Below are 26004 nucleotides of genomic sequence, written 5' to 3'. Positions count from 1 at the left end.
TCTCTCCATGCTGATAAAGATGTCAAATCTTCAAAGCAAACAACACTACTAATTTCAAATCATGAACAGAATAAGAAACTTCATGTACTCATGATTGTCATGACGCATAACTAATAGACTTTCCATTTTTTTTAATAAAAGAAAACCAAATCCATGTTACAGTGCATCACTATAAATAACATAATATCATGTACCCGAGGAAATAATCAAAATAGTTGACATATTCAATTAATGCTTCAACTCATAAAAAACTCTTCTGACATGTTTTACTAACAAAAAGAACTCTTCCGTAATAACTTCGGAATCGATTCCACGATAACCGATAATAATTTTCAGTTGAAAACTTCTTCAATCTTCTATAGATCCTTCTATTCCTCAACCTGACACCACGTGTCCCAACAATCCCACATGGTCTAGCTAAAACTCAAATTTACTCAATCTTGCATAAAGCTGCTTATCTCGCAGAACTTGTAATACTGGCTACAAGTGATTAACATACTCATTTGTACTTCGTGAATATACTAGTAAGTCGATAAAAATAAGCACTAATTGATCCAGGAATGGTTGAGAGACTTTGTTCATCAATTTCATAATAATTGTAGGTGCAATAGTTAATTTGAAAGGCATAACCAAAACTCATAATGGTCGTACCGAGTTCAGAATGGTGTCTCTGCAATATTCTCTTTAGCTATCTTCAACTGACGGTATCTTGATCAACGATATATATTTAAAAACACTTGCGTACCTTGAAATTGATCAAATAAGTCTTCTATTCTCGACAATGAATATTTACTCTTCACTGTCATATGATTCAACTTTCAATAGTGTACACAAAGTCATAATGTGTCGTCTTTCTTCTTCACAAATAATATTGGTGCTTTCCAAGGTAAAACATTGTGTCATACATATCTCTCGTCTGGCAACTCTTGTAACTGTTTCATCAACTAAGGGTGAAAAGAAATAAATGCAGTACATGGTAGTAACTTAATAGTGAATTTTGTCTCTTGATCAGGTGCTAATCTAGGCAAATCTCCACTTCGAATAAATTGAAAAGCCGATGTAGCTAATATAAAACAAGTTGCAATTTGTTGATACCATAAAATATCACTCAATCTCGACTTGATGATTATATCAACACTTCTTTTACATGACAAGCTACCTTAGTTTGATGAAGTGAAAACCAATCTATACTCATGATAATACCAAATTTGTGTATGAACAAGAGAATCAATATCCGCTTGCAGCTCAACTGAATTAACTCGCACCACGCAGTCTAGATAAACCGTGTATACTAAAACAATGTTAACTCATAATCAACAACAAACTTAGTTCCTTGTTTAAAGACAAAAACTCTCTTTACTTCTCATCACAATACACTTCTTGCATATATTTATCATTAAATTCTCTAGGAAGATCGTCTGAACTGAGTACTAGAGGTTGTATCATAGATTGTGGGACTGTTTCTCACCAATAGTAAGAATTGCTTCAAATAAGAGACACTGTGTAATCAAAACGTTCATCTGACATACAACTCATCTGATTGAGCACATGTTCTACCTTTTTCAACCATATCTCGTCCTCGACCGGATTAGTAGTCTCATAAAGTCAACAATTCCATTTTTCGGTGCTATTTAATGTTTCTACCTCTTTGACTCATCATTGGTCCATGTATTTACTGGAAATCACCATATGATGCAATATGTATATGAGATGTTTCTAAAATTAATTGATGATGCAGGGCGGCTGACCCTTCTCTCCTCGGTGACATATGTTCAGGAATATCCATGTTCCTGATAATTCAAACGCAAATGCAACTTATAACCAATATGTATCATATGCAATGCATGAATGCAATGTCCTAGCGGGATCCTTATCCCTGCTCTGATACCACCTAAACTGTCACACCTCAACCCCTCTGACGTATACTCTTTTAATAAATAAATCCCTTATCATTAAAGCAATCAATACACGTGTCTAATTCATAGAACACCCATATTATATAAGTTCAAACCAACACCTATCCGATACATATTTCAAAATATCCTGTAAAGTAGTGGAACCCTCTCACCACTCTATATACTATACATTTATCTACATGCAAAATGATGAGGAGGAGAAGGTTACCAATATGCGTCAGCCGCCGAACCTGATAACACGTGGAGTTCCTATGACCCACGTCGGTCAAGACTTTAATGCTATTTTATTCCTGAAAATTTGGTGGTTTATATAAGCCACAACTCAGTATATATAAATTTCCACCTTTAATCTCACATGATACAAACATCAAGCATATTCTTTTATCAATACATATAATCAGAAACAATATGTAACATAATTAAAAAAACAAACTATTTCATGTTCATATGCATATGCCACTCTATTCAGTTTATTATTCTGTAACAGTAAAGCCTGATATCTGCCCGGGATTTCCAATATGATTGACCTGTAGGTCCCATTATGATTTGACCCGAAGGTCCCACTGTGATTTGACCCGAAGGTCCCAATATGTTTGACCCGAAGGTCCCAATATGATTGACCCGAAGATCCCACTATGATTTGACCCGAAGGTCCCAATATGTTTGACCCGAAGGTCCTAATATGATCGACCCGAAGGTCTCAATATATCCACTGTGATTTCAGATCCAGGGCAAAACCGTCACAGATACTCTTTAATCCAATGATTCACATAATCGGTATCATAAACATATCCTTTGCACCAATAACATATCCATATCATATTCCATCAAATTATCCAATATATCTAAACAAACATGTCCAATTCAGCAATCAAATATTCATATCATATTCGACCATCAAAATCATATAATTCATAATCATATCAATTTCACACCATATAATCCAATAATTCACTCCAATTCAACATTAACAATCAACCACATAACACATGTAAAACTAAAAGTGTGATTTATATACACCTTATCACGATAGGTAATCTGGTCGAACAGTAGCTATTGATTCCCGATCTACATTCCTTGATCCTTTGGACTATTTTTCTTCCTTCCGACTCCAACTCTTGATTTATAACCCTCGATCCGAAACTTTTCTCTTTACTTCTATTTTTCCTCTAAACTTTCTCAAACCCCTTTCTTTTTTTTCAAATGATAAATTATATAGTATATATCTGTACATAAATATGTACGTCAGCTACTTTGCTGACTCATACTAATTTGCTAACTATGCAACACGCCACCTACATAAATAATAATATAAGAGCATAGTACAATATACTATCAAAACATACATAAACAATTTGTTTAATGCATGTAACTTTCTATCCAAATACATGCATAGATAGTATATTTATAAGTACGTATATAAGTATTAGTACTATATGGTACACAAACACATGCACACATATTTAAATAATTATGTCATATATATACACTAATTTAATTATACAGTATATACACATCCCTTTTAACAATTCCCGTAAATCAAAACTATTCATATATTCGACTATATTGAGTCGTCATAACAATGAATATATTCTCTATGACACACTTAATATCTATATAGTAAAAATGATAATTTAATATGCAATGATAATATAATATAATAATATGTAAAATAATGCATGTTTCGGGTTAGGGATGTCACAGTGGCAATGTAGTGGAATGTTCTAATAACATGACAAAAGGTGTTTTTGAGATGTCCTAGTGCTAGGCTATTGGTATGTCGGTCCTATTGTGGATGCTCTAATAATACGGAGGTAGTACATAGTAGGGGAGAAGGACAAAAGGGGTATCCCGACGGTTATTTGATTCTATTGTACACACAGAAAACTCATGCACTCCTTCCTCATGTATTTCAATATTTTACATATAGTTTTATTTTCGAAAATAGTCGCTCTCGAAAATAGTCGCTCTCGAAAATAGTCGCTCTCGAATCATTTAAAAGTAAACTTTAAACCATCCAATTTTGGAGATATGTAAAAACAGAGAGATTTGAACCTTTTCTACTTCCTAAAAAAACTTGTTCGTGGTTTTATCTATTAGAGAATGGCCAACTGTATTTTCACTATTACTATGTCTAATTTGATTTAAAATGAAGTTAATGCTAATAAATCTAGAAACTCCACATTGTGACAAAAGAAAAGTACACTTCCAATATACATGTCGAGCGTACATCTATTTTTTTCATACTTTCACTGTTTTTTAAAAATAAAATCTTTTGAAATAACTTAAATTTTAATATAAAATTAATAAAATAAAAAAGACATAAAAAAAAGTTTTTAGTGAAAATATGTTTTTATTTTTAGTGAAAACTTTACACTTGGATTTTAACATCATTACATGAAATGAAAGCAAAGGAAAGAAAATGATCGCACTGAAAAGCTGAGTTGGAGCTTTTGATTTGAATCAAAACTCCAAGAACAAAAACCAATGTATAATAAAGTAAATTTGTAGTCTTCTTTTCTCACATGAGATTAAGACTGTCCACTGTCTGTTTTAGACAACAGATAAAATAAATCAAAGATTCATACCCTTCTCTCTCATCCCAATGTGTATAATCCACCATCATAAAAATCAAATTTTATTCATGAATAAACTAATAAAAACAAACAACCACATCCCAAAAACATTAATTACTAAATTCACTGATGCAGATTGCAGACGCTCCAGGCTACACTTAAAGAAGCACAAATCACCATCATTGTCAAACCCAAATTCAAACCAAATTATCTCATTAATTACCCCATTTTACCTCGAAAATACCATTCCTTCTTCAATTATTTTCAAACTGAATCAACAAATCCTTCACCAACCACCCCACCACCACACACAGTCCTTCACCTCAAATCACACACATTCTTTCTGCAATTCCTTCACAAAACCTACCAAATCCCATCCACATTCTTGCATTTGAGCTCAATGCTTTCAAAAAGACTCCATTTTTACTGAGCTTCTTCCATAAAAAAGATAAAATTTTTTGCTAAAATGAAAAGCTTAATGAAGAATGCTCTTTTCAACCTCTTCTACATCTCCACACTCTGCATTCATCTCTCATCTTCACTCAACACAGATGGCCTCTCCCTTTTAGCTCTAAAAGCCGCCATTGCCGAAGACCCAAACCGAGCTCTAATCTCATGGTCGGAGCTCGACGCGACCCCGTGCAGGTGGGCCGGGATCGTCTGCGATCGCGACCGCGTCATCTCCGTTTCCCTCCCGGGAAAGAATCTGACGGGATACATTCCGTCGGAGATCGGAGCGCTCTCATTTCTCGCCTCTCTTGATCTCTCCCACAACTTCTTCAGTGGGCCCTTGCCGCAGCAGATCGCCGCCCTCCAGAGCCTCGTCTATTTCGATATCTCTTCCAACAATTTCAACGGCTCGCTTCTCCAAGGGCTGACCAATCTGACCCGTTTGCAGGGGACTTTGAATCTCTCGTATAATTCGTTTTCCGGCGAGATTCCGGCGAGTTTTGGGCGATTTCCGGTGATGGTCAACCTTGACCTCCGGTGCAATAACCTCAGTGGAAAAATACCGGAGGTGGGGTCGCTGTTGAACCAGGGCCCCACCGCGTTTTCCGGGAATCTTTATTTATGTGGGTTTCCGTTGAGCACTCCGTGCACGGTGCCGGTAGCTAAAGATCCGATTTTTTTTTATAATCCTCAGAAACCGGAGGGAAATGGAGGTGGTGGGCTTGTGGAGGGGAGAAAGATCAATGGGAAATCGGTGGCTGTTTCGGTTATTTGCGGCGTTTCTGTGGTGGTTGGAGTGGTGGCTGTTACAGTGTGGGTGATTAGGAAGAGATGGAATGTGGTGGAGGAGAAATTGGGGAAGAAGGAGAATGTGGAATTGGGGGGAGAAGAGGAGGGGAAGAAGGGGAAATTTGTTGTGATGGATCAAGGGTTTGGGTTTGAATTGGAGGATTTGTTGAGGGCTTCAGCTTATGTTCTTGGGAAAAGTAGGAGTGGGATAGTTTATAGGGTGGTGGCCGGTGGGCGGAAGGGGGTGGCTGCTGCTCCGGTGGTGGTGGCGGTGAGGCGACTGAGCGAGGGGGACGTTGCGTGGAGGTTGAAGGAGTTTGAGGCGGAGGTGGAGGCCATTGGGAAAGTGAGGCACCCCAATGTTGTGAGGCTGAGGGCTTACTACTATGCCAGTGATGAGAAGTTGCTCATCTCGGATTTCATCAGCAATGGGAGCTTGTACAATGCATTACATGGTGAGAATTTTACATCTTCATGATCATTGTTTTGGTGTGATAATGTTTGAGGATTAGACCATCAAATTCTCTGCTTTTAGATCATCAAATTCTTGAAAAGTGGGTGATTGATCTTTAAATGTTTTGCACCATTTTGTTTCGTAGGTAGGAAAGAAATATCCTCATTGTAGGAGTAAGATTTTTTTGATAGCCTAAAAAAAGACCAATAGTGAATCATAAACTTGAGGATGTTGAAGGGCCGCGGTGGATTCATGGTGGTAGTAGGTTTAGGGTTCGGACAACGACAATCACCGGACCACATATCACTTTAAGACCTTCAATGATGATCAGGACCACACTCGGGTTAGAATTTTATGAATAGTCAGGCATCACATTTTAACTTGCTTTTTCTGTATACATTTTATGAATATTCCACAATTCTTGCAATTTTTCTTCTAGTTCTGCGCTCAAGGGCTTGTGTTGAGTAGGATACGATGTTGAAGTTTCGTAGTAGTTTCACGATGGATGGATCACACACTTGTATAGAAGCAAGCCATACGAATATAATTCTGAAATAGAGAATCCAAATTTGAAAATATATTAGCACCATGAATAATTGGAAGCTGCTCTTTGTTAGTTTTTTCAGGACATTCTGTTTTCTAGCCAGTACTATGCTGAGTTAATTTCTTTGTAGTTAAGACTCTTCTCTATATTATTCTCTCTCCATTTTAACTATTTATTACTATCATTTTTCCAAAACGAGTGCAAAAAGAAGTGTGACAAACTTTCTGGGATGGAGGAAGTACTACTTAACGTGTTTGCAGCTGCTTTAATGTAATCGTGTCTACTTGCTTCCAGCTTAGTTCAGATAGCAATGCAGCGTCATCTAAACGAAATGTGATTTGTCGAACATGGATGCTCGAATTGCAAAACTTTAGCTTTTATTCGTTTCCTGGTGCAGGCGCAGTGGGGAACACAGGACCTCCTTTGTCGTGGGCTGCAAGGCTCAGAATCATCCAAGAAACTGCAAGGGGTTTGATGCATATTCATGAGTGCAGCCCAAGAAAGTATGTCCACGGAAGCCTCAAATCATCGAAGATCCTCCTCGATGACAACCTAAAGCCTTGCATCTCTGGTTTCGGCCTGTCCCGTCTCATCCCAACCACCACAAAATCGGCAAGTGCTCCTTCCAGGAAGCCTAGTCTGCCAACTTCCAAAACCTCCGCCTCGTCAACCATCATGTGTGTGGCTCCGGAAGCTCGGGGCCCAGGTGCCAAAGTCAACCAAAAGTGCGACGTCTATGCGTTTGGGATCTTGGTCATGGAGATCCTGACGGGCCGGGCCCCAGACAACGACGGGGAGGAAGGGCTGGAGAGCTTGGTGAGGAGGGTTTTCCGGGAGGAGAGGCCGTTGTCGGAGATCATAGACCGCGTGCTCTGGCACGAGGCTCGTGCCAAGAAACAGGTCGTTGCTACGTTTCATGTTTCGCTGAACTGTACGGAGCGTGATCCAGAGCTCCGGCCGAAGATGAGGGCGGTTTCGGACAGCCTAGATCGAATCAAGTTGCAGTGATGTTAGTAAAGATAGATATGTTTGTCTTTGTAGGATCCGTGATTAATTTCTAATGTTGCATTGTTATGATATATATTTTCCCCAATCTATGCATGTATAAGATGTTCATGAAAATGCCATTTTCTGCAGGTTAGAACTAAATGTAAAGCTATGCCAAAATAAGAAAAAATGCTCTTTTTCGTCATATTCTGCTGCTGAAATTGAAGTTGTGAAGAAAGAGTCAGAATTATAAAAAACTTCAGACCCAAAACTATCATTTTATGGACGAAGTATATCACTTTCGATAAAAAAAATCATTGTATGTTGAATTTATATGATATTAAGTATGAGTATCATTATATACATGTATATCGTTTTATTGATGAAGATTAATATCATTTTTATAGAAATATAATTATTTTATACAAACAAAATATCATTTTATTGATTACAAACATCATTTTATGCATGAAGAGAGAATATCATTTTATTAATTACAAATATATTTTTATATGATTATTATGGTTATCAATATAGGTTATGCTATGATCACACGATTTCTACTGTGTGTACGTGATTGTAGTTAATTAAGGTCATCCGCAACGTTGTCTCTTAACCGTCTCATCTCTTCATTATTCATGGGCCACACTGTACTTTTCATCTCATCTTTTAACTAAGATACAACACATGCAACCCTCCGCTTTTAACGATCTCATCCATTAACTATTCATTCAATTTCATTTTTTATTTTTATTTCCAACAAATTCAATTAATAAAAACACACTTCATTAAATAAAATAAAATTACAACTTAAAATTCTAAAAAAAAAACCACACTAATAAAATCCTAAAAAAAATAAAAATCACATAATTTAAAATCTTCCGCTCACTCTCTCTAAATTCAAAATCTCAAAACTCAAAGAAGCAGAAGAAAGAGTTGTCTAATGGTGATCATGTGCGTCTACTGGTTGCCAAATTTTGCCCAAATGTGCTCCATTAGATCCTCCTGGAGTTGGGCGTGGGCGGTAGAATCACGTGTCCTTGCCCGAACAGACAACAAATCTTGCATAGACGGATGCACTCCACTGCGAGGCGGACTACTTGCGGTGGAGCTTCCCGGGGTTTCAGGGTCGAACCAATTTCCCGCCTCAGGTCCTTCGTCGGCGACAATCATGTTGTACAAGATTATGCACGTATACATGATGTCGACCATATTCTCCATAAACCACGTACGAGCCGGGACTTTGATAATGTTGAAGCGAGCTTGGAGAACCCCGAACGCTCTCTCCACATCCTTGCGAGCAGCCTCTTGCTTCTGCGCAAAAAGAGCATGTTTTTCGTTCATCGGCATGTTGAACGACTTCACGAAGGTTGGGCACTTCGGATAGATGTCGTCAGCAAGATAGTACCCCATTTTATACTGCCGGTTGTTAGCGATGAAGTTGATGGCCGACGCTTTACCATTCCAAACTTCGGTGAAGAGGTCGGATTGGTTGAGCACGTTGACGTCGTTGTTCGATCCGGGGATCCCGAAATATGCATGCCAAATCCATAGCCGGTAGTCGGCAACGGCCTCGAGTATAACGGTGGGGTGTGTGCCTTTGTGGCCGCTCGTGTATGACCCCCTCCACGCCACAGGGCAATTCTTCCATTGCCGATGCATGCAATCGACGCTGCCAAGCATCCCGGGGAATCCGTGCACTGGTTCGTGAAGTCGGAGCAAAAACTGACAATTTGCGGTGCTTGGCTTCCTGAGAAATTCGTCGGTGAAGGCAGCCCGGATGCCTTTGCAGAAGTTCATCAAACACATTCTCCCCGTGCTTTCCCCAATGTGCAGGTATTCGTCGAACAAATCCGCCGTTTGTCCAGTAGCAAGCTGACGGATTGCTGCAGTACATTTCTAGAACGTTGTGGGACTGGGACGGCCAACGGCGTCGAACCCTTCTTCCCGGGCTGCCAATGCATTTGCGATATGCAGAAATAGCCGTTTCCGCATGCGGAAACGGCGACGGAAGTAGGTCTCTCCCCATACCGGGTTCTCACAGAAGTAATCGCGTAACAACCTTGCGGCGGCTTCCTCCCCGGTTACGGTGGATGTAAGTCCGGGATCGCCTTTGAGGCGCCACGGCTTCCTCCTCCTCCCTACGTCGATCTTCTTCTAGTGATTCTTCCATTATTCGACGCATTTGCTCAAATGGATCATGAATGGATTAAATTTGGGAGAAGAATAATGTTTTGATATGAAGAATGTAGAGTGTTTGAGAGTGTTTGAGTGAGAATAGAGAGTTTTTTGGTGGATTAATTTGTGGGAATGATTTGATATTTATAGGAGTGATTGGGGGCTTAAAAAATACCAAAAAAAAATTATAAATTTGTAAAAAACCACTATAAACGGCTAGTATAATTTTGGGATTTTTTTTATTTTTCGATTTTTTTCTGAATTAAAAAAAAAACAAATAAAAATACATTTTCAACGGAAATAAACGACGCCCACTAGCAGGCCGACGAGTGGGCGTCACGGACGAACCACAGCTCACCACGTGGCCAACGCGCGTGGCGAGACAGCTCGCGGGCTGCCTCTCCGCGACGAGACACGAGACTGGATGGGGACGGGCTGGGGACGAGACAGAGCCCGCAACGCTGTCTCGATGCGGTCTCGTCTCTCCGAGACGAGATAGAGACAGCAACGAGACGCGTTACGGATGCTCTAAGGATTCCGGATTTGTGTAATGGAAGAAAATTTTAGCATATTAGAAAATTCAGCGGCATAGTTGGTTATGGGATTTGGATGATTTGAGAAAAAAAAATCAATCACTGCTCTCATCTTCATCTTTATAAATTAAAATATTCCCAGACTTGTGATTTTAGATACATCAATGTAGAATTGTTCATGATTAAAGACAGATTTTATCAAAATAATCCAAAGAAAACAATTGACCTTGACTTCTGTTAATAATCATTGCATACGACATAATAAAAAAAATTGTCGTTGTTAAAATTTGAATGTCAGCTTTGGATCAGATGGTATCAAAGACATTTGAGGATTCAACATTTTATGACCAATATTATGTCCACCCAAGACTTCTCACTCCAAAACATTCATTAGTTCCATAATGAAGACGATATGCAAAAAAAACTTTATTTTTTTTACCAATTACTCCTCCACGAATAGGAGTATCAAATTTTTCCGGCACGAGTTTTAAGAAATGTTAAGAAAAGTGGATGGAAGAAAGTTAATGGAATATAGGTCCCACTTGTATATATTGGTTTTAAATAATATGTGAGTGGAATGAGTTAGTGGAATGTGAATCTTCTTTACCATTTATAGTAATTATGAATCGAGACTACTATTCGCGGACGGACCAAAATGGGAAAACAGGACTCTTATTCGCGGATAGGGGGAGTACATATTAAAATCCTACCAAATACTATAAGGTTGTTGCGACTAGGAGTCCTGATTCACTTTTGTCATAAATGATAAAAGGGTCCCACCTTCCACTCACTCATTCCACTTACATTTTATTTAAAACTAATATATACAAGTATAAACCCTATTCCACTAACTTTTTTCCACCCACTTCTCTTAACATTTCTTAAAACCCGTGCCGCCCATAAATGGGATTCCTAATGGCGGTCGGAGGGAGTAGTAAATTTATGATTAATGCACGACACTAGTTAAAAGTAAATTGAAACTAATCACAACTATTATGTGATTAATAAATCATTAACATTAGAATATACTCCTCCCTCCGTTCCACAATAAGAGTCACTCTTGTTGTGGCACGAATTTTAAGAAAAGTAAAGAAGATAAGTTGAAAAAGTTAGTGGAATATGAGCCAACTTTTTATATTGATTTTATAATAAAATGTGAGTGAAGTGAGCTAGTGGAATGTGAGACCTACTTACTATTTATGGTAAAAAATGAAATGTGTCTCTTATTGTGGGACGGACAGAAGTAACAAAATATAAGAGCATCAACAATGGGGCGGACGATAGGCCGCCTGATGCCTCGGGCGCGCCATCGTCCGCCCACTGTGAGTGCGCGGACGATGCCCGATGCATCGTCCGCGCCCTATAGATCGTCCGCGGACGATAGGGCATCGTCCGCCCACTATGGGCACGGACGATGCAACGCATTTTTATTTTTATTTTTATTTTTATTTTTTATTTCTGAAAAATTTATTTATATAAATACCCCTACCCCACCTTCATTTGTAATCTTTCCATTCACTTTTCCACACTCAAATTACACTATAAAATGGATTCAGGTGAATACCCAAGTTCGAATAATCCGATATTTGGGGTCTTGTAAAACTTTTTTTAATCAATATAGGATTTACCGTTTTTAATTAATCGTGGTATTTTTTAATTATTTTGCATTGACATATTTGAAAACATTTAAATTAATTAACAAAACAATAGTGAAACCTATAGGGCGGCCCACTGCAGGTGGAAGGATGTGAGGATAAAATGCTGACGTGACGGTGCATAGGGCCGGATTTAGGGCGTCCCTTAGGGCGCTCCATTGCTAATGCTCTAAGAGCATCAGCAATGGCGCCCGTCCTGGCAGAATTCCAACCGGCGTGCCGGAATTCCGCGGCGAACGTCCACCATTGTGCATGGTATGCACAGATATGGAATTCCACCAAGGACATCGCAGTTCCGCGGCGTTTAGAGCATCTACAACGGTGGACGGTCGGCTTCCGTCCGTCAGTGCCGTTGGCAAGGACGAGCTCCACCGCCGCTGCACTCGCGCCGCTGGCACCGCGCTGCTCGATGCATCGAGCACGTCCGTGCCAGCGAGCAGCTGACGTGGCGGCACGCGATTGGGCAACGACATAGCCGTTGCCTTTGAATTATTTTTTAATTAAAAATCGGTTTTTAATTTAAAAAACCGATTAAAAATAAAAAAATTTCCACTTCCCAAAAAAAATATATCCGTTTTTTACCGTTTTCCATCATTTTTTCATTTTTTTTATTTTTTCCCCCAAAAAATACACATTTTCATCTATAAATACCCCACTTTCACACCAAAAAATTCACCCCACACTACACAATTCTCATCTACACTCTCTAATTTCCATTCTCATTCTCATTCTCATCTTCATTCTCTCATATCCATTCTCAATCTTTCTTCCACTCCTACAATATAACAATGTCCGGCCAAGGCGATGACCTCCGCCCTACCACGGTTGGAACCCCGAATGGTTCGGTTCACAACCGTTTCCTAGTCCGAAAACGGAATATTCGGCCCCTCCTCAAATCCAAAGTTTGGGCGTTCCGGCTGGCTACCGGCCATACCCAATCGACGACCAAGGTGCCCCCGAAGGGCGATACGGGTGGACACCGGAGCCTAGGCCGACCACCCCCTCCCAAACTCCGACTCCTCCTACTCGCGGTGTCTGCACACCGTACACTCCGGCGGAGATGGATAAATTGTTTACGGCGTACTTGGAAATCTCCAAAGATCCGGTGGTTGGCACGAACCAATCCGGCGATCACTTTTGGTGGCGCATCGCTCGCCGGTACAATGAAAACCGACCACCGGGATAATCGAGCGCAACGAGAGTATGGTGCGCAACGCCATCTACCGAGCCAACGATGAAATTGGCAAGTTCAATGGCTATTTCCTCCACAAAGAGCGGAAAGCGGGGAGCGGCCGGAGCGAGGTCGACATCATCACTGCCGCGTTGAGCACCTACCAATACATGAACTACAAGTCGTTCAAGTACCTCAACATTTGGCAGGAGACGCGGACGCACCCGAAGTATATGAGAGGCGTAATATCCTCCTCTAGTGGCTCCTCCAAACGGTCAAGGTCGGTATCCCTATCCGACGCCAGCTCCGAAGAAGTGGCTAGCCAACTCGCCGGAGCTAACTTGGGTAGCCCCGACGCCGGCCCGAGCGGTTCCCAACGCCGACAGCAAGGAAGGAAGAAGGCGGCGGCCAACCGCCGTCGAGCCGCGGCTGCAACCGCCGATGCTCCAGTTCCCGCTCCCGTTCCCGTTCCATATGCGCCACCTCCACCCCCATCAACTCGTTGTGGCAGCTTTTGGCCCAACTCAATATGGCCGATAGGTCCACTATGACCCCCTCACAACTTCGATCGCACGAGGCCATGATATTGGGCCTCCAAAGACAATTGGGGGTAGTGCCGCCGGATGAGTAGTCGTCCACGAGGGTATTTTTAGCTTTTAATTATGTAATTTTTAATTTTTAGGAGTTTAATTATGTAATTTTTTATTTTTAGGTATTTTTAGTATTTTAATTATGTAATTTTTAATTTTTAGGATTTTAATTATGTCTTTTTTATTTTATTTGTAATTTGTAATATTTATTGTGGTTTTTTAATGAATTTTAATTTTATGGAAATGTTTTTGTTTAATTGAATTTTAAATTGAATTGTGCTCGTCCTTGCGGAAGAGCACAGCTGTGGGTGTTGTGCTCTGCTCTTGCCAGAGAGCATACAGAAAAAGTGGGGTCGGGCCCACAACCATGCTCGCTGGCAAGAGCACGGTTGTGGGTGATCTTACGCGGAATTCCGTCGCGACGCCGCGCGGACGTCTGCCATTGCGTTGACTCCCACGGACGTCAGTGCGAAATTCCCGTTTATTGCATTAAATGTTTTTTTTTTAAAATTTCTATAAATAGTCCCGTTGAACTTCATTTCATTCGCACCACTTTGTATTAAATACGTCCCCTTTTTTTAGTAATTATGTATTTTTTTTATAATGAAGTATGTTTTTTGTTAAATAAAGTGGTTGCATTTTCTCTGTATTCGTGTCGACTATTTAATTCTGTAAATTTCTTGCTTCCGGAAATTGTTTAATTTGTGAATTTGTGAATTTTTTTAATTGTGGAAAGTCCTTCGGGATGTCCGCCACTGTGTGCAGTGAGAATTACTTATGACGTGACAGTGCAGTGAGAAGTCCATATGACGTGGCAGGATGTGTTTTTGGGAATTCCGCGCAACTGCTGATGCTCTAAGTGTCGTCGTGAGACGAGGGGAGTATATGTCTATTGCTAATCACCTTACGATAGTAGTAAAATAAAGAATGGTCATATTTTATAGTAATATTGAAATGTAGAACGATTTTTGGAACAAAAATAGAAAAGAAGTGAAAACGGGGTAGAAATAGTCCGCCACTGTGAAATTTGAAAAATTGAAGTGTGATTTTGTGAGTATAAAGTCCGCCCAAAAATCATTTCAAAATTTGCCAGTTCCCTTCTCTGTCTCGCACATCAAATTTCCAAATCTCTTCTTTTTCATCACTTTCTCTCACTTCACTCAGCTGAATGCCCGCCTCCATAGCTGTGTAAATCTACTTTACTTGCTCGATTGAAGCCCTCTCAAGAAGTTCCACACAAAATTAAGGTACAGAAGAAATGTTCATATTCTTTTTTGGGGATTCTCTCGATTAGTTCACCTACATGTCGAAAACTGATAGGTTTTGTGTCGGATGATGTTTCGAAGTGATTTTCATTACTGATTATGTCTGTTGTTGCTGGTTTTCTATTTTCCGGAGTGTTTGTATTTCAATTTTTAGTTGATTTAGGGTTATAGATATTTCGGTGTATGAACTTTTTAAATACTACTAATCAATAAGAATTCATTAGTGTTGCTTCTGTTTTTATCTGATTGCAACAATGTATTGTGTTCTTGGCGAATTTGATAGAATGCCGGAGACAAGAGATAGATTACCAAGGGATAACGACGCTATGGTCTCGTACAGCAACAGGAGGCGGATCGTTGGGGATGGTAATAGCAATTCTGATGTCTTCGTCTTAGTGGATGAGGCCGAGGATCAATCAACTGGAACTCCCTTCCGGTGGAGAGGAGCTTCAATGGTGGGTATGCCACCATCGAGAGGGGTTGCTCGTCGAAGGGGTAGCCTTGGAAGTTCAAGATTTGGGCGTTCCCCAAACTACAGTAGATCATCATCACTGGGCATGGGGCGAGAAAACATGTCCCCTGCGGTGGGAAGTGGCCGTGGTCGAGGTGGTTTCCGAGGGCGAGGAAGCATCCGGTTGCCTGCTTGGTATCCAAGGAAACCTCTCAGGGACATCACTGCTGTAATGAGGGTAATGTGGGAATTTTTTGAAATTAGTTGATTGTTTCTTTACTTGTGTTGCTTGGAAAGTAATACTTCTTGATTTAGCTTTGTGTTTAGTGTTTACATTGACTGACATTCAATAACCAGAGAGAAATTTATTATCAATTATGGAAAAACATTAGTGGCCTGTGTCACCATATTGCCTCTAATTACTATTTCATTTATTTAAGATAAAAGATTAGTCTACGATTGTCTTAAATGTTGGTTCAGAATCCCAAGAGTCAACTTATTGAGTTCAGAGCAAATTCAGCAAAACCATTTATTGGATGAAGTCATGCATATGCCTTTTTTAGCTTTGCTTTTTATGCAAAACAAGTCTTACAAATGTTGCATGATTGCGCATCAACATGTTTAGTGCTTAACCTTGTACAGGTTTCTGGCTGATACTAATATGTAGAAAGTTCAATTAAACAAGTTTTGATCTTTGAACAATCTTGTCTAGTAGTACTAATTTTGAGGCGATTCTATGGTCAGGCAATTGAGAGAAGAAGAGCACGTCGGGAAGAAGGTGAAGGCCTAGAAACTGAGAGTCCTCTACTCCAGGACCAGATAGTTCACGATCCATCTGTATCTACATCATTTGCTCAGCTCGAGCAAGATCCTTCTGTGACTTCCCCACTTTCCACAGCTGGAATTAGGTGCTGCCCACCAACAGTGGGCAAAGTGCCAAAGATATTGCTCAATGCTACCAATCAGAGTGAAGGAGGTTCAACTTGCTTAACACCTCAAAAGAAGCTCTTAAACAACATCGAGGTGGTTGAAAGAGTGGTGATGGAGGAGCTTCATAAGCTAAAGAGCACTCCATCTGCTAAGAAAGCTGAAAGGCAGAAAAGAGTGAGGACATTGATGTCAATGCGCTGAGGTTTGACCGTTTATCACGAGTTGCATCATTTTCCTCAATCAAGGTTGAGATTTAAGGATTTGGGGTAGTCAGAGGACATTGAACATCTGACTGGTTAGTACAGTTGATCATCTCTTGATGATCGGATTCTTAGTTTCACGATCATCCCTTGATGATCAAACTATCCACTTTTGAGAACTTCTTTAGTTCTCTATCCATGTTCATATATGCCATTAGAGGCTATGTAGATTAGCAGAGGCAAGAACAAGAGAGCTTGTTGAAACTTGCTGGAGTAATTAATTGTTTTTACTCCTGCTACTCAATACATGCAGAAAAATACATGTAAAGTTCTCATTTTCTGCTGGTTACTGTTGAGTATCTTGATGTATGTTGTGTGACCATAGTTGGCTCCTTATACCTCTCACCCTATGTTTCTCTATGTGAAGATGGAATATTGATAAATATATAACTGGAAATATAATGCCAGGGTTACATATGTCTCATGTCTGCCAAGTTCTTTATCAACTAAAAGGAGCATGTTTATTTCATCTACTGTTCATTTGTCAAACATCAATATGTAAGATTCTTCCCCTTGCAGCAGAAAAAGGCGATTCCGTCGCCTTGGCGGCCCCCACACTCCGGCCCGATATCATGTGAGAGGGTTCAATCAGGGTACGCAGTAGTCCGTTAAGGGGGAGACCTTAACCCACTGGCTGCCAGAAGCCCATCTCCCAAGGCCTCACACTTGTGCCTGAGAGATGAAAGCAACTACACGACAGCAGTGGGATTCGAACCCAAGCTCATTGCAGCAAGATCTGCCCCTCCGTTGCAAACTGCGTTACGCCCCTGCGGGCAAGTAAGATTCTTCCCCTTCAACTAGTAGGTAGGGGTTTGAGTCATCTAGATAGATTAGGGTCCGTTCAGTGCATGGAATTGGAATTCAATTGGAATTAAAATTCTACGGAATTGAATTGGAAGGAATTGAATTCAATTCAAAATCCTTTGTTTGATAAAAATGATGCAATTGATATGAAATTGAATTTAAAGAAATTAAGCGCACACACTCACATGAGTGTAGTATGTGTGTGTGTGACTGTGAGTGTGCATATGTGCGTGTAACTATGTTCAGTGTATGTGTAGGTGAAACTGTGTGTGTAAATGTGTGTGTGTTGTGGGGTGGGGGGGGGGTGTTAATTATGTGTGTGGCTGTTTGTAAGGGTATCCACAGTGGTGATAGCCCAGCAATAGCCTAGCCGTAGCCCAGCCACAAACTCCTTCTGCCACATCATCAATACTAAAAATCCTCTTGCCACATCAGAAATAGCCCAGCCATAGCCTAGCCATATCATAAATAGCCCAGCCACATCAATAGCCACATCACTAATAACACAATATACGGAATTTAATTTACGAGACATATACGAGAAACATTAATAATACTATTTTAATTTTAAAAAAAATACAATAAATTTAAAAAGTACAATAAATTTAAAAAAGTACTAAAATTTTAAAAAAGTACATTAATAATAAAAATTACATTAAAAAAAATACATTACTTAAAAATAGAGAGAGTACTCGTTAATACAAGTGGTGCGAATGAAAATGAAGTGCAAATCGCGTATATATAGTGTATCGAAAATTTAAAAAAAATAACAAAAAAACCGCTGGGCGATCCCGACGCTGCAATGGCGCCGAGCGGATCGCCCAGCGCATCGCCCAGCGCCCGTCGACCGCCTAGCTTTAGGCGATTTTTAATTCCGAAAAACCGCTCGGCGGTTTTCGGAAGCTGCAATGGTTCGCCTAGCGCCGGCGCTCGGCTAGGCGGTGCGCTAGGCGCCATTGTGGATAGCCTAACAAAGTGTATCTCTGTGTGTAACTGTGTGGCTGTGTGCGTGTGTAAACTTGTGGGTGATTGTGTGTGTAATCTGCGTTATAATTATATAGCGTGTAAAAGTATTTAATTTTATAACTATTTGAAATTTTAATTTTCTATTTTTGATATGAAATTCAAATTGTAGAAATTGAGAGATATTGGAATTGAAATTCAATTCCAAATTCATATATTTTTTTCAAACGCTGGATTTGAAATTGAAGTCCAATTCTAATTCCATAATCCCAATTCTGTGATAACTAATGGAGCCTTAGAGCATCCACAGTGGGACGGATGTCCCGACGGATTTCTCAAAAACACCTCCTGCCTTGTCATAAGGACCTCCCACTGTACTGCCACGTTATAAGGACATCCCACTGCACAATGGCGGACATCCCGACAGACATCCACAATAATAAAAATTCACCAAATTTACGAAATTAAATAATTTACGGAATTAAAATTTCGACACGAATACGGACGGAGAAAGTGCAATGATAATTTCATTAAATAAAAAAATAAAAAAAGTAGGGTTCAACAAATTTTTTTTAAACAAATTATATTAAAAATATCAACGTGCACCACTCCGTGTCTATACCTCTTCAATTATATGGAACATGTTCTCCCAAACCGCAGCTCCGGAGCGAAATAGTCCTTATACAACCGACGGTGTGCAGCGATTTGGTCCCGGGGTACTATAGCTCGACGATGGATGGGTCGAGGTACCACCGGCTGCTGCTGCAAGGCCACTTGTATCAAGCGATTTATCTCCTTGGACGTAACGGCCCGCACCTCTTCGTTAATTCGTCGGCGTAAGTCATCAGCATCCCCACCACTGCCACCCGCACCACTACCACCCGCATCACTACCACTACCACTAGCGACGTCGTCGGAAAGCTGCGGATCTCCGGTCTCCGCAAGCGACGTCCGCGTCCGCCTCCTTCGCGCCTAATGGCGGACGTCCCGCGCGGACGTCCGGAGGGACGTCCGCCATTGCTGATGCTCTTAGTGTGTGAATGAGTTTGTAGTCGTAAAAAATGTAGATCATCATTTACCATATGCTGAAATAATATCATGAAATGGTTTCATATTACGGGATTTAGAAAAATGGTATCATATTAATGCGCAGATTATAATGAAAGAAATTTGCATCGTTTTCATTATTAAATACTAAAAATAGAAATTACATGATTCATTATAACTCTTGAACAAATGTTGGTTGGCACAGTTTTGGTGCAAGCCGAAGAAACAGTCGGAGCACTCATAAGCTAGACCATCATCACCCATCCTCAATGTTTCTCGACAAGATCCACACTTGCGGCCGCCGCAAACAGAATCATCCCGTCGAACCAGCGCCAAGGGGCAGCCATGGATGTCCACACGAACACGAGAACCCAACTTGATCCTAGAAAGCTGATCGATAAAGGGAATGCAATCAACGTGAAACCACTGATCACACTCGCTGCAACTGTAGTTCCACCGCTCTATGTCGATACGTTCTTCACAGACCTCACAGAAGAACTCAGCAGTACCATTGGCACCTCCTTCCGGGGCTTTTGTAGTCAGCCGAAGAGGGTGCTGGTCATAGCCGTGGCGAACAGTTTTGGGGAGAATGGCGCATCTGACATGTAGCTTGAAGCTAGGACAACTGCTGCACTCATAGCAGATCCCGTTCAAGATGGAGGTGCAGCAGCTGCACTTCTCATCGATGATCATGCTGCGAGACATGAAGAGAATGTGGGTGCTCTTGTGGGGTTCGTGTGTTATCGCGGGGTTGATGAGGCCGCAGATGACATCTAACGTGAAGTCGTCACAGGTTTCGCAAGAGTATGCGAATCCATTGCAGCGTAGATGGCAACCTCTGCAGGAGAAGCCGGTTTTGGGCGGTTTGGAGTGGAGCACGAGGTTGTGCTCTGCGTGGGCAGGGTGCGTGATTAGCGCTGGAAGACGAGCGCAGCATCCGTGGAGAAAGAAATCTGGACATTCAGAGCAACTGTAGAATGGGGGAGAAACGTATTGGACACATGCATTGCATACGCGGCGGTGAGACTGCTTCTCATCCTCCTCACTTTCATGGAATATCAATGGATGTTCATGGATTTTAGATGGATCACTGTCACCATCATCGCTGTTGCTGCTGCTAATATCATGTCTAATATAGGGAATCAGACTCGTGTGTTCGTTTGCCATTGGCAAACGACCTAAGTCGCAGGCTTTTGCATCTCGCATAAGCACTGCAAAATCATAAATCAGTAAATAATAGAAGTATATTTATCTGTGAATGGAGGTATACATACCTGGCTTGAAAGTATGGGGATCTTGGACGGCGCAGTTGATGTGAACAAGATAATTAGTACATTTGAGACAAACAAAAACCCCTGAGGTTCCCTTATGATGTTGAAAACAGATGAAGCATTTGGAATGAGGTGAAGTAGGGAGATTATAGATGAGAAAAAGAGAATGTGGGTGATGTTTATAATGGAGGGCGTTGAGTAATGAAGCACAATCTGGATGAATCCAGTAACCGCAAAGGCTGCATAAATAGGACAGACTGAGCTTCTCCGTCTCTGCCTCTGATTCTGACTCGTGCTTACTGTTGCAGGCGCCACAGGTTAAAGAGCACGAGTCCTTTAGCCTGATGAGCGTCAAGGCGTGCTTGTGGCTTCTGTGCTTGATCTTGAGCTGCAAAATGCACAACAAGTCGAGTCGATAATCACAGGTGGGGTGAGGACATTGATAGAAGGAAGTCCCACATGTTTGGTTGCAGTTATGGCAAGTAAATTGAGTAGGTTGAAGAGGAGGGTGCAAGAGGTGGTTGATGAGGAAAAGGGGGTGGTGTAGGTGAAGCTCGTGGAGATATTGGAGTGGAAGAGTGGTGCATTGTTCGTGCAGGAAAAGATTTTCTTCGTTGCCCCGAGAGAATGTTATTGAGGGAGTTGAGAAGATGCGCTGACTGCACGCGCAGCACACTGAAGAGCTCTCGCTGTCTGGATCCACGACTCTTTCAACCTTCCTAATAATCACTTTTGGATTATAAGCAATTCTTTCTTCATCAATCTTTTTTTTTTTGATCTGCAAGGATGGGTCTCCTTCTGCACTAGGCTGAGCCTGAGGTATGGATTGAGTTTGGGAGTTGCTTCCACTTCCAATTACGGACTGAGATTGAGGATATGGATTTGACTGCCATGTTGATTGAGTTTGAGAGTTGCTTCCACCTCCAAGTATGGGAGGGTAATGACCTTGTTGCCACGTGGACTCAGCTTGAGGGTAAGGGCTTTGATAAGGATCTTGTTTCCATGTGGATTGAGCCAGTGGGTCAAGACTTTGGAAAGGACCTTGTTGCCGCGTGGACTGAGCTTGAGGGTAAGGACCTTGCTGCCATGTGGACTGAGCCAGACGGTCGTGACCTTGTTGCCACGTGGACTGAGTCGAAGGGTAAGGACTTTGATAAGGACCTTGTTGCCATGTGGACTGTGCCTGAGCATGAGGACCTTGTTGCAACGTGGGTTGAGCTTGAGGGTAAGGACCTTGTTGCCATGTGAATTGAGCCGGAGGGCCAGAACCTTGGTAAGGACCTTGTTGCCACGTGGACTGAGCCTGAGAGTATGGACCTTGTTGCCACGTGGACAGAGTCGAAGGGTAAGAACTTTGATAAGGACCTTGTTGCCATGTGGACTGAGCCTGAGAATAAGGACCTATTTCCCACGTGGACTGAGCGTGAGGGTCAGGACCTTGTTGCCATGTCGACTGTGCCTTAGGGTCGGGACGTTGTTGCCACGAGGACTGAGCATGAGCTTGTGCGCCGCCATAGGGAGCAATATAGTTGGGCTGGAAAGAGGTTATTCCAAATATGGGATTGAGAATGGTATTGGGAGTGGGATTGAGAATGGTATTGGGAAAGAGATTGGAATTAGGAGTGGGAGTGGGAAAGAGTTTGGAATTAGAAGTGGGAATGAGATTGGGTTGCATGAGAGTTTGAATTTTGAATTGTTACTGAAAAAAAAATATGCCTTTTTTTGGATGTCCAAATATCAATGGATTGAGCTGGTTTGAGTAATAGATCGTGCACGGCCCTTGTATTTATATACCCTAAATTAAACAGATAAAGACAAAACAATTGCATTAAAATTTCTAACTTTACTACAAAGAAAATCGGATTCTATTTGGTTTTGCTCATCAAGTTTCTTTACTTTCATTCTAAGACAAAACAATTGCATTAAAATTTCTAACTTTACTACAAAGAAAATCGGATTCTATTTGGTTTTGCTCATCAAGTTTCTTTACTTTCATTCTACGTTTTGTATCTTGACTACTTTCACTATGTGATATTTATTGTTTAATGATAAAGAGAAATAAGAAAATAATTACAGGTAAAATAAACAATAAAAGAAGGAAGAAACGGCCGGGAAAAGATGATGTATCATCATTAATGGTACGTTAGCATCGGAATCTAGCATGAGTACATCACTTATATTAATTATTTTATGTTTTTAGTAGGCTAGAAATATGACCTCATTAAAACCACTGGCTAAGATGAGTATTGTTACTTTCCTTTGAGTTATAAAAACAGAATATTAATACAATTATTAAAGAGATTACCAACTATTTGAGATAAGCGCAGTAATGCACAACTTTAATTATTTAATTTAAATATTAAATAGATTATTATGGTATGGTGAGCATATAATTAGGTACAATTTATTTTCGGCAAAATATGTGTAGAGGTACTTGTACTAATACATATTATTTCATAAGATTATTTCACAATTTCTTTTTTATTAAGTCCTTGTATTAATGCATTTTGATTTACAAAATTTTTTATTGGATCTTTATTTAACCTACTTTAAATATTAATTAACTTTTATTGTGGTTAATCAAACTTATTTATTTATTTATTTTAATATTAATTTAGTTACAATTTTGACTTAAGACTCATTGCAAAGATCAATGTAACAACCCTTACCCGATTATTTTAATAAAAATGATATCACATTTTGGTACAAAACTCAGAAAATCTTTATATACATAAAGATACATTATTTTCATTTGCTTGGTAAACGAGAAAACTGGTATATAACATCTAGAATTAGACCGTAAGCATGTTCTAAAAAAAGTCCATATATATATATATATATATATATATATATATAGAGGTTAGTGATCAAGATATAACTAATCTTAAGTGTATAACTAGAGAACAAATCTCAGCCACACATCTTAATGGAACAAATATTATTTATTTTAATAATACAAAATAGGCCAAGGGTATTTTTGGAAATTACACTATAAAATTTAAATATGCACTCAAATTACGCGGGGAACCGCCCGAGGAGGATGGTGATGTTGAAGGCGGAGGTAGTGGTGAGGTGGAAGAGAGGAGGATAGAGGCAGCAACGAGGAGGAAAGAGATCTAACCGACGCATCGATCGGATGAATGACGGCGCGGCAGATACTGATTCCGGCTAGATCTCTCTCATTTTCCAACAGCCCGGAGATGTACTCCGTGGCGTCCGATGCCTGAGAATCGAAGTTCGATGAGTATTCCGGCGAGAAATATCCTCTACCGGAGGAGATAATACTACTGGAGGCCTCGCCGCAGAGGAGGTCGGAGAAGCAGTCTGAGCACGACGACAGTGACATGGCGAAATCGAGCGCCGAAGACGACTCGTCATTCTCTTCGAATCATATTTTGTAGAAATTGAGCTTTGTATCGCCGGATTGGACGGTTTATCCACCGGAAAACGTGAGTGAGAGAGAGGATAGGTAAGTGAAGAGGAGAGAGTGAGAGATGGAAAGACTGTAGGTTTTGGTCAGTGGAGACTTGAGATTCACTAAACATGTGATGCTTTCAATATATAAATAGCTAAAAATTAACAATCACTCTTATTCTGATTTTACTTCACTCTTGTTTACAAACACATCACTCTTATTCTGATTTTACTTCACTCTTGTTTATAAAACACATCACTCTTATTCTGATTTTACTTCACTCTTGTTTACAAAACACATCACTCTTTTACTTCACTCTTGTTTACAAAATACATCACTCTTATTGTGATTTTACTTCACTCGTGTTTACAAAACACATCACTCTTATTGTGATTTTACTTCACTCTTATTTACAAAACACATCACTCTTATTCTGATTTTACTTCACTCTTGTTTACAAAACACATCACTCTTATTCTGATTTTACTTCACTCTTGTTTACAAAACACATCACTCTTATTCTGATTTTACTTCACCCTTGTTTACAAAACACATCACTCTTATTTTGATTTTACTTCACTCTTGTTTACAAAACACATCACTCCTGTTCTGATTTTACTTCACTCTGTTTACAAAACACATCACTCTTATTCTGATTTTACTTCACTCTTGTTTACAAAACACAAAGAACAACACATAAATATGAAGTGATCTAATTCCAAACTCAAGCACCATCAAGATTCAAGAAATCAAATTCTCATAATAGTAGTGATAAAAAATAAATCCAAGTGCAGCAAACACAAAATTGAAGCAAATTAAGTGCATTATTTAGCAACAATTATCCAAATCTGAAACTCTAATCAACAAAAATTAATGATTTCTGTGAGCATGGAATTAGAATATGACAGCAGCAGCAGTGGCAATGGCTGTAACCATCCACCTCCTTCCACCGCCAATCTCCCTAATCACCATCTCCTTCTCATCAAAGCACCTCTGCATTTCCTCCTCAGCCAAATCTTCCGATTCTAATTTCTCCACAATCCTTTCCAAAACTTGGATTCGCTCATCTCTAGCATCCAATTCCACCATCAGCGACGCCTTTTTCCTCCAATTCAGCGTCCGATTCCTGCAAAACGTGACGGCAACGGCGATGCCAACGACGACGAGAAGGTTGAATTGCGCGACGAGGTTGAATCTCCTGCCGCCGCTGCGACGACGGCGGGTACAAGGCGGCGATGAAGATGGAGAAGATGAGAAGAAGAGAAGATGAAATGAATTCAATTTGCCGACGTAACCTATTTTTGGCTATGCAATGACCATTATACCCTCGCCTTGTTATTATGGAGTAAATTTGTGATTGAGGGAACTAATTTCTCCTTATATTCGAAAATTACATGTATTAATAATAGCCATTGATTTTCTTGATCTTGTGCCTGTGATTTGTTCTCTAGTTATAGGTTTAAGGGGCTCTTGCCCTAGATCACTACTCTACACACACACACACACACACACACACATATATATATATATATATGTGGATGTATTCATTTCTTTTTTGTATCAAAAATTGTTCTTTTTAATCTCAGCCCCACGATTTTGTCATCCGACGGTTAGATTGATGCCACGTGTCATTTAATAATGCAGATTTTTAGTTGAATAATGCACACTAACTAATAATGCACCATTATAGTGTAATAATGCAGATTTTCAGTTGAATAATGCACACCGACTAATAATGCACCATTATAGTGTAAT

General features: G+C 40.2%; 3 protein-coding genes across 3 annotated transcripts; 2 read left to right on the top strand and 1 right to left on the bottom strand.

Moving 5' to 3' along the window:
• The first annotated feature begins 4622 nt into the window (after positions 1-4622).
• On the top strand, positions 4623-7921 carry LOC121747735 (receptor protein kinase-like protein ZAR1). Its single transcript, XM_042141834.1, has 2 exons — positions 4623-6186; positions 7127-7921. Exons 1-2 carry the CDS (start codon positions 4959-4961, stop codon positions 7735-7737), a joined length of 1839 nt encoding a protein of 612 aa, XP_041997768.1. The 5' UTR covers positions 4623-4958; the 3' UTR covers positions 7738-7921.
• Positions 7922-14924: 7003 nt separating this feature from the next.
• Positions 14925-17071, top strand: LOC121747116 (protein POLYCHOME-like). Its single transcript, XM_042141106.1, has 3 exons — positions 14925-15090; positions 15392-15797; positions 16304-17071. Exons 2-3 carry the CDS (start codon positions 15393-15395, stop codon positions 16688-16690), a joined length of 792 nt encoding a protein of 263 aa, XP_041997040.1. The 5' UTR covers positions 14925-15090; position 15392; the 3' UTR covers positions 16691-17071.
• Positions 17072-19676: 2605 nt separating this feature from the next.
• On the bottom strand, positions 19677-22579 carry LOC121747405. Its single transcript, XM_042141439.1, has 2 exons — positions 20838-22579; positions 19677-20774 (listed from the first exon to the last, which is right to left on the bottom strand). The coding sequence occupies exons 1-2, from the start codon at positions 22507-22509 to the stop codon at positions 19711-19713; spliced, it is 2736 nt and encodes a 911-aa protein (XP_041997373.1). The 5' UTR covers positions 22510-22579; the 3' UTR covers positions 19677-19710.
• Between the last annotated feature and the right edge of the window lie 3425 nt (positions 22580-26004).

This window comes from Salvia splendens, chromosome 9 (assembly GCF_004379255.2).
Source record: "Salvia splendens isolate huo1 chromosome 9, SspV2, whole genome shotgun sequence".
Taxonomy (NCBI): Eukaryota; Viridiplantae; Streptophyta; class Magnoliopsida; order Lamiales; family Lamiaceae; genus Salvia; species Salvia splendens.
Note: the sequence above shows the minus strand (reverse complement) of the source record. Positions and strands in the feature narration are given on the sequence as shown.